General features: G+C 41.2%; 1 protein-coding gene across 2 annotated transcripts in view; it reads right to left on the bottom strand.

The window, feature by feature from the left end:
• Nucleotides 1-14,710, bottom strand: part of KCNQ5 (potassium voltage-gated channel subfamily Q member 5) — a 287,542-nt gene that overhangs the window by 13,017 nt on the left and 259,815 nt on the right. For both annotated transcript variants that reach the window (XM_065630523.1, XM_065630522.1), the window contains one exon: nucleotides 11,851-12,071. In XM_065630523.1, coding sequence (XP_065486595.1) covers nucleotides 11,851-12,071 — 221 coding nt within the window. The remainder of the gene's footprint in view (nucleotides 1-11,850; nucleotides 12,072-14,710) is intronic.

Genomic DNA, 14,710 nt, shown 5'->3' with positions numbered 1-14,710 from the left:
ACCAGCATGTCTGTTCCTGATGTCTCACTGTTTTTCATCAGATTCTCTCTCTTAAGGGAAAGTGGTGAGCTAACAGATGTGATGGCAGAACTAAAAGATGCTGAAGTTATATTCAGTTGTTAATTTTTTTTAACAATATGGATGAACCTGACATTGAAGACAAAGGAGAAGATCCATTTCATTTACTAAGGAGGTTGTGGAATGATCCAGTGCTTTATTGCAGGTGAAAATAAATGAAGAACCTTTTTGCCACAAATGAATAGAAAATGAGACCCATCCTGTATCAACTGCCACCTTAAACCTCAGAGCCATGTATGTATTGCAGCCTTCCTTTGCAATAAGAGCTTAAGCCAAGTTACTGTATTTATTTGCCTGAAAAAAATAGATCCTTTACCCTTTCCTAACATTGCCTCTGAAGGCTTACCATTTGAGAATTAACTAGAAATCTCAGAAGTGCCCATTGTGCCTGAATACACCAAAAAAATGGACTGATGCGTGACCAAGAAGTTTTACAAACTTACAATGTGCTGGAATGGGAACAGAACAGAGAGGGCTGGGTTGGTGGATGTCCCTATGTCAAATATGCCTTGAAGGTATGTGAAGTACAGAAAGACTCTTGAAGGTAGGTGTTTTTACCTCCCCAGCCGTCTCTCTTCACCTGCCTAAAGACCAAGTTCCCAGGTGAAGAATTTCACCCAAGGCCTGTGTATTTCAACATGTGTCTCTGCTTCATAAGAAAGAGAGTGTAAAATGAGAGAGGGACACATGAAATAGAGAAAAAAGGATGGGATTCAGTAACCCTCAGTAATGGAGGAGATTTCTTCCCAGTCCTGTGTCCCTACGTACGTTCATGCTGTTATTTAAAACATAGGCTTAGTCATCCAGAAATACTGCAAGTAAACCATTTCAGGGACTTCTATTATAAGCAATTTTGAAACACAATCAGACACAAATGATTGCAGGACATTTTTTGCAAGTTCCCTTTTCACAAAGACTGTAAATGAAAGATGAAAAATATTATTTGTCAATCAGGAGGTCCTGGAAATTTCATGGTAACTTTTAAATCGAATACAAATGCTGTCTTGGAATAAACAGCATCGTACTAGGCTGCATCTTCAGAAACTGGTATTGCTGCATTGTTGTCTTCATAGATTTAGTATTTGGCCATAATAATTTATTTTGATGAATCTGGCTAGTCCATTACCCTCAAGAATATATTTTCTTTTTTTGACTGTTGCTGAACTGGTACATTTATGAGGAACATCTACTGTAGTTTTGAAGAGTGGGGGGTTTTATCTTTGATAGATCAGCTTGATATAGAAAGAAAGATGGGTTATACACAAGTTAATGATGTCTTCAAGTACACATGAAACAAGCAAATGCAACCTTAAAAAAATCAAGTTAATACTGTAAAACTGAAATGTTCATACAAAACTTTGAAACCTCCCCTTCCATACTATTACTGTTACAACTACAATGATGACAAGAGTGTTTTTCTTGCACTCTTTCACGAGCTTTGCTGCTGACTTGACTTATATATTTCTTTCCACCTATCCCACCTAACTAAGATTTGGATCCCTGCTCAAAAACATAATTAGCTAAAATAAACTAGGTAGTTAGTTTGATAGCTATATATACTATGTAAAATTCTCTCTCCAAAGGTGCTAAGTATTTCTTGACACTAACTTTCCAGATGTCACATTTGATCAGCCTCTCCAGTTACTTCTCCCAGTGCTGAAATCTCCCAGCTCATTTCTAAGTACCATACTAAAGCCAGGGCTTTTTATGCAACTGGCATTGCCAGAGATTCTCTAAGGTTTGAATCTACTCAGTTATGCTGGTGTAAATTAGGAATAATTCTGCTAAGGTCGTAAGAGCTACAACCACATAACCCCAGTGAAACAGGAGTCTCCAACTTGTAAGTTTAAAATAAACATGTTTCTGAATGGTTCTCTCATTGATATGGCTCCTGGGTCCTTTGCCAAGTACAGTGTCATTAATAAAAGGGCTTCCTTAACACAGCGTAACTTTGCAGAACCGTTTTGAGAACAGCACAGTGCAATTATAGTATTCCATGTTGCTCTGATGTGGGTACAAACATCAGCAAAATCTTTAGACAGACGCTGGAAAATTCTTACAAATTTAAGCTAGCTTTAAGAAGAGATACCACTCCTAATAAATCATCTTTTTTTACTTTCTAATATTCCCACTTACATGAATTTCATTCATTATAGCAGGCACTCGGTACCACATGTCAATAAAACTTGTGAAAGCCATAAACCTTGTTTGATTCATATGGGAAACATTCATGTTTCTTTTTAATACTGAGCAGACTTGGGAAAAAGTTTGGGAAATGCAGAGTAACAATTTGGAAAAAAAAATTCCAGCTTAAAACCCCACTGAAATCAAAGTTCACATTCTGATGAGTACTTCCAGTGGAAGCTCATGTTGTGTATGACATAGTTACGAGGTGACATGTACTTGTATCTCTTCCATCCCTCTTGAGTTCATTCTCGAGGTTGGGGCCATGTCGGGGCCAGTTTGGCTGCTTCAGCAGCTCCAGCTGTTAAAATCGCTGCCAGTTCCCAGACAGGGTTAAGCTATGGCCTCCGACAAGCCCAGCCCCACGCTGCTGCCTGTTCCCAGCTGTTTCCAGAGAGAGCCCTCCCCAGCATTAACAGGGCAAGTAGACCCTCTGGTGCCAGCTCATGCCTTGCCCCGCACACATCTGCTTCTTCATCGTTCCCTGTAGTCCTTGGTTGCATCTCCTGCTTTCTGTTGGGGTGACTGCACATGGTCCAAGTGGGCTCCACAAGGAACCTTGGGCAGAAGCTGCTCTGTATGAAGTTGGCCGCTCTGCCAGGCCTTCCTAGGGCTCTTCCTAGGGCTAGCACTGGTTCTTCTTTCTCTCCAGGAGCCTCTACCATCATCAACAGGCGTCTCGAGTCTGTTGCTTGGGCAGCTCACAAATCCAGCCTTGATGGTGGCCAAAGTGTCTCTCTACAGATTTAGACATACCCCTGCAAGCCTTCCTAAGAAGGGGTGTCAGCCAGTCTGGCAACTCAGAAACAATTCTCCTTTTCTAATACCAGCATCTTTGCAATTCAGGATGTGTTTATTTCACAACTGATGAGGCATTTGCCACTATCTTATGATCTTTGATGTTATTTACTTTGGGCTAAAGTCTTGTCTTTGCCACTATTTAATTCTTCCTCTTCTTTAAGAGCAGTCTTTGATTTAATCACACAGCAAAAAGCAATTGCCAGCAAACAGAAGAAAGGCATGCACGAGTTATTAAAATAATCTTGATATTTCCCTGTTTGTCACAGTATTTATGCATTTTCATGCAAACTCCAGTCATTTATGATCAACCAAAATGAATGCGCTAAAAATTACAGTTCTGAAACATTATATGTCACCAACAAAAATTGTCCAAGTTTGTAGCTGCATTTCATATGGCTCTGTGCAGAAGTTATGCATATGGCTTGATTTATTATTTCTCTGAATATCATGTGACCTTTCTTAGAAGTGTTTTCTGTCATTTAATAACATGCTTGGGCATCAGGAGAACTGTGACACTGCTCTGATCACCCTCATAGTTCCATGCTTTCAATATCAGTAACAGTCAAGTAATTATGTGCCTGTTGAACAGAATCAAAAAGACTTTGTGCCCTTTAATTTGTTTTCTGGGAACTGCCATATGCTAGCAACGACAGTCCAGCATTAATAAGTGGATGTGCCGACACCATGAACACTAACATAGTAAACGGTACAGTGATCTCAACACTGACCTGTTTTTTGGAAGCCTTCAGAAGCACTTAGATCTTACTCTGACTGTGTAGGAGGTAGTTAGGGGTCCTCTTGTGAGTGACCTAAATCATTCTGCTGAGTCTGAGTACATACCTTTTAGATACAGCAAAACATAAGTAGGTGCCTGAAGTTGATAGTCTGCATATGACTCCCAGTTATTGACGTTACGGCACAGTGTTGTGTCAACTTGGTAAAAAAAGGACTGATTTGGGAAAAAAGACTGATTGATTTTAACTGTAATGCATGACACAAGGTGAAAAATGGATGGTGGCCTAATTTTCACCGGTGCTGAGTTACATCATGCCATAGTTTATTATTCAGAGTTCAACTTGGGAATTGCAGTCCAGGTGATTCATAAGGGAGCTCCACAGCTGATCTCCATCCCGCTCAGCAGCCTCATCCCAGTGCAGAGTGCAGGGACCCCAATGGAGCACACTCATCTCCAAACTCATTTTCTGCGTGAACGGTCAGAAAGAAAATGAGGGGAGAATTCAGTCCACCTAAGTAAAGTTAGACATAAAATGAAAGTTTTTGGAGGACAGATCGCCCCATCACATGGAGGTGTGGACGTGTAGCTCTGCTGCAGGGTGCCCAGGCAGCTGCTTCAGTGTTAGACTCCGGGCTGCCTTACTGTTAAATGGCTGCTGAGCTCAGGTGAGCGATGCTGGCAGCTTAATACTCTCATTATTCTGTTCTTTCAGCCTCCTCTGAAAGCAACGTGGAGCCCCTGTTTTGCTGCTGTAGGTACTGCCTAGGATGCCCACACAGTAGCTGCATTTCACTCAGCTTTACGTTACCTTTGAAATACCTTTCTTCACCCCATGCGTTTGCTGTGGGAAGCTCGGGATTTAGCCTACGTTATCTAAAAAATGGAGATATCCTGTACTGATTTTATAGTATTTCCACAAATGTTATATAATGCACTGAATGTTACACAAAATCTCAGTTACGTTTTTCCCTCAAAAATTAAGTACAAACATCTTCACAGTTTATGTCCATACAACTCATGCAATTTCCCTTTATCAAAATACAATGTCTCAGTCTAGTGCCTTTGTTTAAATTTGTTTCATTAAACTTCTCATTTCTTCACAAGCTCTCCTTATTTTCCTGTTTGTTGAACCATGAATACAAATTCCCTTCACTACCCCTAGGAGTGATTTTCTTTCAAATTTTCCATTGCTTTAAATCATCAACAAGCTGACTTTCTTTCAGTAAAGAGTTCACATAAATTGTTTTGCCATGATTGCTTGCTAAGCTCCACAGGAAAAATCAACTGAAAAAAGCAACGCTAATTGGGATAGAACTTAATTGCATGCATAATGATGAGAACGCCCAAAGCTCCACCAAAAAGGGAAAGGCAGCAACCCATGTTTACACGCTTTCCAGAGCAGAGGCCAGAAAAAGGAGGTCCAAGGGAATGAATCATGTATTTATTCCCTCAATCCGTGAAAAAAAAGGCTTTCCTCTAATCACAAAAGAAGAAAGGAGGCAGGACAAGTAAACTTCCATGACACGCTCTTCATGTTAGATGCTTAATATTTGTCTAGAAAATGACACCGAAATCCCTGGTAGTGACAGGGATTTTGTCAACAGTATTCAAGTGACAAAATTAAGAAAGAGGGAATAAGGCTGACAACATTTTAGAACATTGTTTACAGGGAGCTTTTAAGAAATGGTTGCCATTTCCATGCTGGAAAGCAATTTCGCAGGTGAGGAAGGAAACTGGTGCCCTCTGGAAGGAGCAGCACTTGTGCACGACCTACAGGCAACACCTATGAGAAGCGCAGTCGTGGTGCATCCATAGCCTCTTCCTTGCTCCCTGGTCTTTCTCTTGAAAAAGGCAAAGCTTTCCAGATTGGGGAAGAGAAGAGGACACCAGAACTGGAATTCAGTAGCTGCAGTACAGTATGAAGCAGAATATCACAATGAATATCCCCAACAACATTTTACAGGTGAAAACATTTCTAAAAAAGCTCGGATTTGGCCAAAATGGAAGACAGGATTGGTGGAAAGTTTTTTACGTTCTGGGTATAATTATCTAGTGTCTCTTCTTTGTAAGTGCAATTTTTAGGGTCAGAAACTTAATTTATATCAGTTATCATATAATGTTGGCAAGTTTCAAATATCTAAAATTCTGGCATTCCCTGCTAACAACTCTCAATTATCTTCAGTTATTACTTAACTTCTCAAAAAATTTCAGCACTGGAAATATTTCATGGAACAGCTCCCACTCCTTAATTAAAAAGGAGTCCTTTTCATTTTGAATGATGATATGGAGGACCAGGAGACTTTCTAAAAACAATTCATTATACACACAGTAATTGTGCAGTTAAAATGGCTGATCTTATGAGAAACAGTGGCACATTAGCTAGCAAGTTTAGACTAAGAAAGAAAAATGCTGGGTGACTCCAAACGTATGGTTTTAGTGTATTTTTAGCTACACATCTTTCTGTTATTTTATGTACACTGCACACAAGAAGGTAAAACTGTAGAAGAAATTGCAGATATATGTGCTCAGATCTAGAACTGTGGACTCATGAGCTAAATGTCATGCCTAACTGACTGTCTCCCTGTGAGACCTTGTAGCCCATATCAGTTGATACGATGTCTGATAAGGACTGATAAGGACTACACAGGTCTTGTGCCCTGGGAGATTTCCAGGTCCTGTTGTTTGAAGGAGGTGGTAGCTATAAACAAAGGGAGAAAAGAGGATGGCAGCTTTAGATTCAGGTAGCAACAGCAGAGTCCTATATTTTAAAAAGCCATGAAATATTTTCCCAGCGATGTTTTATGAAAATGAAAACATTCCTCAAATGTTTCTGATTTGGTGCAAGTGGGTTATATCATGTTTAGGAATTTTTATGAGCACCCTCTCAGCATGACTTCTTGACTCATTTCTTTACTCTTCACTGCAGATGAGGTTGTCTGAAACCCATGCAAATCATACTTCTGCGTGGTGGTCTGCTGCTGCCCTTCATGGAGCTGACCTTGCTAATCATCCATCTGCGACCACCACGTGAGCCCTCAGTCCAGCAAGCAGCGGTGCACAGGAGGTTCCTCAAGATGTGTCATAAAGGAGAGACTAAATTATGGTCTCATATGGCCAGGATCTTGGTTGGAATGAACTAAAACAATGCCTCGAAACCAATGGCTGGCACTTATTTACATGAAATGAAAAAAATGACACAGAGCTTAGATCAGAACGCCAGATTATTTTTATAAGATCTTCCTAACTAATTATAGTAACAGCAGTAATAAATGAGACCTCTATCATCGAGTTAAACAATCACAAGAAAATAAATCTACTGCCTGGCAGGAATTGATATATTGATAATAACACATCATTTAGCGCCATCATATGGGGTTTATACAAATCGAGCAGCTTCATTTTGACATCGTGCAGCCTCATTTTGAATCAGCAAATCTAAGCTAACCGAGATGTAAAAGCAACCAAACTAAGGACCTTTGCCATGTCAAGTGAACCTTCTACAAGGTCAAGATGTTTGTGCTACTGAAAGGAAATACATAAATTACATGGTAGTAACTGAGGACATGGGGGCTGAAATGCACAATTGAATTCTTTCCATGGCTCTTATAATATACTCTACCCTGAGGATTTTGTGCAAGTACTCTGTAGGGAATAAAAGACTAGAGGTCGTGCGAGCGTATAATGTTCCGGGATGGTGCAAGAAATAAAATACTTCCTTAGAGACTTCTTTTTAATTAATCAAATGAAATATGTTTGTAATATCTCCAGTGCTGAACGCATTTTATGTTTTATTCAAAAAGCCACACAATGTCTCTAGGTTAGAGTGAAGGCACAATAACTCATGCAGAGGCTTAGATGGTAGAAAACAAGTATAATAGGGCATTTTTGTCCCTCACTGAGAACTGCATGCGCAACATAATATCCGTTCATTACTTCAGCTGTGGCTGTGCAAGACTGGAGCATGATTTAAGCAGAAAAGGTTCTCTTCCTCAGAAAAGAAGAGAAATTTTGTGAGGTCAGTTTCTGTGGCTGGATCTATGCTAAGCACACCGAGGCCTTAGGCGATGGTGTGAGATCACCTGTACTATTTGATTGCTTGCACAGATTCTGGCATGGGTTTGGCCCCTGCCGGTGGGTATTCCCATGTGCCGGGGCCATTCCCCATGGGCAATTTGGATTTGGTTTCTCTGGTTTTGATGCAGGGACAGCTCCTCTTCAGCAAGATTTCCGGCAGTTGTGAGCCACATGTCAGCAGAGGCTGGACATGTATTTAAAATCAGATTACATAAGTCTTGGTTTTCAATTTCACTCCCCTGCACTGTTGTTAAATGCTCTAGAGAGCATCTGTAGCCACTCCACCAAAGCTCCCTCCAGCCATCAAAGCTCTGTCAGGTTTGGATTCAATTTGCAAAAGCACATATGTAGCTGAAATAATTGCTGCCATTGCCAGGCTCACTTTGGCAATTGGAGTAAATGGTTTATAGGCTGTTTCAGAGGACTGTTGCTACCCATAAAGCAAGCCATTTGTCTAACAGTGCATACTGTTCTAAGGCTGCCATGCCAAAATCCTTTTGGGAGATACCTGTGGCCAGCTTAAGTGTTTTTGCCTGCTGCCAAGAAACCCTCCTTCTGTGGTTTTAATATGCAGCAGGGGAGTGTTAGTAAGCTTTTTTTTACTGGGTAGCTTAAGAGGAAGGCTATGACATTTTCAATCATGTTAGCCTCTTAGCTGCATCCATAAACTCCTGTCTGGATTAGAAACCTCCATTTACAGGACAGTTTCTAATTGCTAATGTTTAGTTTTTCCAGTGGTCTTCTTCTGATCATTTTGTCCCAGGTTCCAACCACCTTTATCAGAACTCAGTCAGCCCTGCAAAGTGGATACATTGACTATCTGCCTTAGATCATCCTTGTACGCAAAAAAATTCTCTTCCTTTCTGAACCCTCTACTTCTATACTTGCTTCTTTGCTTTATTTTTACAGAGAGCTCAGTGCACCTCACCTTCTCAATGAGGTAGTTCCTCCTCTGCCTGCACTAACAGAAGATCATTTACAACCCCAAATCCCGCATGGTGAAAGGAAAATCAAGCAAATAGATGAGCATCTTTTCTTTTGGAAGGGGAAGTTCATAGTGAGAGGTTATTTTTTCACTAGATCGCTGATATAAAGTTTTCACACTGGACCGGGCACTCAGTATTATGTTGCCTCTGTCCGAAAGATCTATTGCAAGCGTCATTTCTTGGCCCCAAAAACATGCAACAGAGCTGTAAGAATCAACAGAAGGACCAGCTGTTCAAGGGTATTGTTCTGTGTCCAGACTTTTATCTAGAAAGGGGTGGTTTCTAGTTTGGCTGGAAAATTGGCACATCAAAATAATTAATCTTTTGACTGGAGAATACCTCAAGGAGGAAACTGGAGGACCTGACAAACAAAAGATATTAATAAAATGCTTCAAATACTATATTTTCATCCAGTGAAAAATGCAAGATATTCTAAACTAAATACATAATCTCCAGATACTTTTCGTTGAGCTGTCAAATGCAGAAAGCATATCAAACTATGAAATTGGTAAAACACCAAAAAAAAAAAGAAATCAAGGTTGGTAGTTGACTTTTCCTGCAACAGACTGAGGAAGGTAGCAAGGAGCTGCCCCTCAGCAGTGAGCACACTGGACATCTTTCTGATGATACCAGTCCTAGAAGTAGCTGGATCGGGTCCCAGAGTGGAAACTTGGCATTTGCCTAAAACCTGGACACAATGGAAGCTGTTCCTCCTGCCATGGATGAGAAATTGGTCATATCTGTTGGCCCCAGTTCATAAGGGTGGACTAGTAGCTGGAAACCTCTGGCAAGGAAACAGACCGCGCTCGCCCTGAGGAGCGGCAAGATTGCATAGCAATGAACTCTCTGTTGTTGTTATTATCTTTTATCTACAGAAATACCCAAGGTGCCGTTTATGACACCTTTTCCATGAAAAGGAGACAATGAGAAGGAACACGACCTTCTTGCACAGATCATTGCTATTAACAACAATACATACAGGACAAAATAGAGGACACACTGAGGAAATGTGTCTGTGACAAATGGGCTGATGAAAAACTAAATGGATCTTTGAGCGAGGTGCAGGCTGCGGGGCTGGAGCGGCAGTGAGCCGCTGATACCCAGGGACTGTGCTCAACAAATTACTCTCTTCTTAGGTCACTTCCAGGCGCAATGCGAGTCACAGGGGTTTAACCTATGAAATAACTTCTGGCGTGGCTCTGGGAGATACTTGTGCTATGAAAATGATTACGTAGGAAGCCTGAATTTAGACAGTGCAGCTTGAAGCCCACTCTGGTACTCAAGAGCATTTCTCACATCCCATTGCAGTGCAAGTGGCCTCGTCCCAGCGCCACGTCAGCGTGAGACCCCGGCCAGCATGGCACAGGCCCTGCGCCGCAGCTGCCGCGGGACACGAGCCAGGGCCGTGCCCCAGGATGGAGCGAGGGGCGGCGAGCGGCCTGGATGGCAGCCCGGCGGCTGGGGCACCTCGGCAGCTCACTGTAATGCAGGCAAATTCAGGATTTGTGCATCTGAGAGGACTCCGCAGGGGTGGGCTAGCCTGGAATGATGACCTTAGCAAACGCTGTTGGTTTGTCTTGTTTGCCCTCCAGGAAACGTGTATTTACCCAGGCTCTTCCTGAAAAGATGTGTTGCGTAGGACATCCTCAGCTGAGGGATGGGGCATTTCAGTTCAATGGGTATTTTGCAACCTACATGTCTGTGATAATATGTGCTCTTAAAAAGGAAGCAGACAGTGAAATCGCACTTTTGTCTAATTAGTTTTACCACAGTTGTTGGACGTAATATGCGTGATTGCCATCACAGAAAGAGTTTAAATTTTTATCTTGTTATTTGGATCAAATTATTTATAGGATACCCTTCCCACACAGCCAGGGTCACTGCCTCCTGTTGTAGCTGGTCAGTTAGTTTCTCTTATTTTCTGCCTGGGGGTCCCCCAGGGAAGAACAAAACATTCCTAAGTTGGGAAAAATGCGAATGGGGAAACCCAAATCCAAACCCAGTGGGGCAGTGGTACCCCCAGAGCTGTGTGAGTGCACCTTTCAGTGCCGGACCTGTTTTTACAGGGGTTGGGCTCATCTGGTGCTTTCGGCTCCTGCCTGTTGGGGGGCTGCTCTCACCCACTTTGGCTCTCTCTCGTTAAGGGCTGTTTTGGGAAGTTTTTGTAGATGGAGATCTCTGCCTGAACAGTGGCTACCTTAATGTCCAACAGGACCTTAGAGGAGAGAGTAAAGCTAGACATGAGGAAGAAATTTTTAATACAATGAGGGTGGTAAAACACTGAACAGAGTGGTGGTAGATGCCCCATCCCTGGAAACATTCAAGGCCAGGCTGGATGGGGCTCTGAGCAACCTGATCTGGTTGAAGATGTCCCTGCTCATTGCAGGGGGGTTGGACTAGATCACCTTTGAAAGTCCCTCCCAACCCCAAATATTCTATGATTCTAGTTGGCAAACAGAGAGTGGAGAGAGGCAGCATCCATTCCCATGGGGAGGCAGCGTGTGGGACAGGTTACGTTCCCACCTGCTGTGGGGTCAGTGAGCCATTTTCACAAGGATTCACCTCTTCACATGTTAGAAGTCCTTCCTACATCTAAAATACCGTTTAGAAAGCAATATATAAAAGCAATAACGCTGATTTTGTTTGGCAGTGGGTTGAGCAGCAGGTGCACCCAGCGCTGGGAGAGGGGCTGTGACAGCAGAGCTGCTGCAGCCAAACCCATGGGATGCATTTAGTCCACCTGCCATTTTCCGTAGTGACCCCCTTTTCCACCCATCACTCCCTATGCACCACTGACATGAGATTTCTTATTTAAAAAAAATCCCCTGGGCATGCTCTTTGAAGCAGGCTACAGCTCTCTCGTGTCTCTGCCCCCATATAACAATCTTTTCTGCTTCCCAAAACCAGGTCGCGTTCGCAGAGCAGGTGTGTGAGAGCGTGAGTGGGCTGGTGGCAATGCACAATGGCAAGCCAGGCATGAAAAGCTCCTACCGTCCACCACGGGTTTGGGCTGCGAGCTCTTCAGTCGCAGCGAGGGCCTGAAGCGAGTTCGGTCGTTGAAGCTCCAGCTCTTCTGGACTTTGGTCGGGCTGCCCTCGGTGGCAATGTCGGCACTTGGTGACCTGCGATCTCCCACAGAAGACTGCCTGTTCTTTATGCTTTGACCCCGTGGGCTGGCCATCCGGACCCGCTCCTTAAAACTTAGCTTTTGACTGTGAAGAAGAGAAATGTATTTTATTTCATAGTTCCTCCACTCCACTTCTTCTTTTCTATCATGTGATAATCGAAAATGATTTCTAAAATTTCTCAATAATACGAATCTATTGCTTGCACACTTTTATTTTCATTGAATATATTTCATTTGGGAATGAAACAGATTTGACGTAATTGTTTTTTGACAGAGGCATTATCAATAGCCGTCTATCTTACAGTACAAAATAACCTTGTAAAGGAAATTGAATTTAACAAATAAAAACAAATATCGCCCAATTATTATAGATTAATCTCTAAGATTTTTTTTTCTATGCCTTGAATTTTAAATAGGTTTATTTCCATCTTAGCCCAGCTCAGTGCATTTCTGGCCATCCCTCCAGGTAAACAAGAACAAAATGTATTCTATTATTACTGCATGCCATGTAGTATTGTTTGGGGTTTTTTTAAGCAGGCAGAAATACTGTTAGTATATTCATGCTTTTTCAAGATGTGGCACTTCCAACATTTCATATGCATTGTTAGCAATCACTTGCATCCAGAATCCCTTGTTACAGCACTTACTTGGACAAGACAAAACTAAAATTAACAAAGCATCCAAGAAACAGCGTGATGACCAATTAATGGAAGTGTAATGATACACTGTGTGCTCACTAAAGTAATTGCTGGAGATTAAGCCGGGAGCTGACTACCTGCAGGTGGTATTGGATAGGCGCTTTAGGACAGGTACAAAAGTCCAGCCAAGCTCATGACTGTGACTGCTGGATCAGTGGTGGCTCTGTGGTCTTATAGTTGGCCAATTGTAAGCTGATTTTTTTCCCTCCTGTGCTTATAACCCTCCTCTCCAGTCAGCTAAATGTGGGATATATAGATTTTCTACTTTCCAGTGCTTAAGTTACCTTTGTTCATGTTCGAATATATCTGATGAACACCCTGTGGTCACTGTGACTATCTGCCTATGCTTTCTTGTTAACATTTCTGATTTTTTTTGTCTCTTCCTGTAGCAAGGGGCACAAAGGGGAAACAGAGAGGAAGTCTGACACCAGGGTTTGAAAACCTTGCATTATGTACAAGGTTAAGTTCAAGTGCCTGTACAAGGGAATGGTCGCCTTGATCAATGGTCCTGTTCTTGCAAGGGGAAGAGATGACGGGAGCAATGCAGTAGCTGCTCGTGGGATGGTGTTACTGGGTCTTTCAGTCCCATTGCCCTGGCACAGGCTTTGGGGGTGCTTTTAAAGCACCTATAAGAAATGCTGTCTATTTGCAAATTGTAACTGTACTTAAGACACCTGCTAGTACTCTCAAAATCTTTGCATTTAGCGTCGGCATGCTCATATTTTCAACAGAAATTAGTTCTGTGGCTAATTAACTAATGCTAACACGGACTACGTGGTTCTTAGATGTTTAACCTACTGCACTCTGAAAACACAGTGTTAATATGTAATTATATGAAATAGAAAGTATACACTTCTGTGGCTGTGAAATGTTGAGATAATCGGATATCTTTGTCCATGCATAGCACAGCACAGCATTTCATGCTGAATACAGACATTACTGAGAGCAGAAAGGATGCAGTTTGTAGCAGGCAAAGCACATGCTGGGAAGGTTATAATGAGATCATTTTCAAGAATGCTAAAAAATGAGCACATCAACAGAAAGATTATTAGATAAATATATTTCTATATGGCATGTTGAATCACTTGAAAGAATACCTTTACTATAATTTCTGAATGTAATCCCCTTCTTCCTTTGCCCAAAGTAAGCAATTGTTGAAATAAACACATCATGGTGCTTGAAATGTTACCTATTTCCATTGCAAATTGTTACCCAGACCTGCAGTATTGTGTGCTGTTGTATATGCAATATGAAAGACCCACAGAATCTACTATCTGAAAGAAAAGTGAGTTCTAAAATTTAATTTTCAATAAAAATATGTTTCAAGACTGAATTACATTTCAGCTCAGGAATCTTTTGCATTGTACAACTTAATGAAAATATAAGCTGTAAAATATTTATTAACCGCATTATTGCATTGTCATACTATACAGCATGAGCAACAGAATCAAAATTGACTACTTCTTATAGATGTTATTCTAGGCATGTGTCCCCTTTGCTTTTTCTAACTCCTTTTATGGCTCAAATTGTTTTTGCTATTGAAGAATGAAATCAAATTATATTTTTTTAACAAATCTCAGAGTAAAAAAAGGTTCAAGACAGCTCTCTTCCTGTTGCACTAATTAAAATTATGGGGAAATTGATAAAATAGCCATAAAAATGATCAGTATGGAGCATATTTTTTATCATCCCATTAACTCCAAAATAAAAATGAAAATTAAAAAAATGAAAAAAGAAGATGTGTTGTTCTGTCAATTAACTTGTATTTATGAAAGCAATGGCTGCCTTTAAATGATTGTACATGGTTGTTTCACTTATAAAAGCTGAATGGTACACAATGGCTACTTAACCTGAATATCTTTAGTTCTCCAAATCAAAGCAATGAGGCAATGTGAAAGGAACAGTAGACACTTCATCGGTACTAGAGACATTTTTTCAAAAGTGCAACACTGAGAATGAAAATATTAATTTAAATTGCAGACCTCATACTTTAAAAAAAAAAAAAAATTGCTTTATAGCAATGACA

Source organism: Caloenas nicobarica, chromosome 3 (assembly GCF_036013445.1).
Source record: "Caloenas nicobarica isolate bCalNic1 chromosome 3, bCalNic1.hap1, whole genome shotgun sequence".
NCBI classification, from domain to species: Eukaryota; Metazoa; Chordata; class Aves; order Columbiformes; family Columbidae; genus Caloenas; species Caloenas nicobarica.
This window is presented reverse-complemented; position numbering and strand designations above follow the sequence as displayed.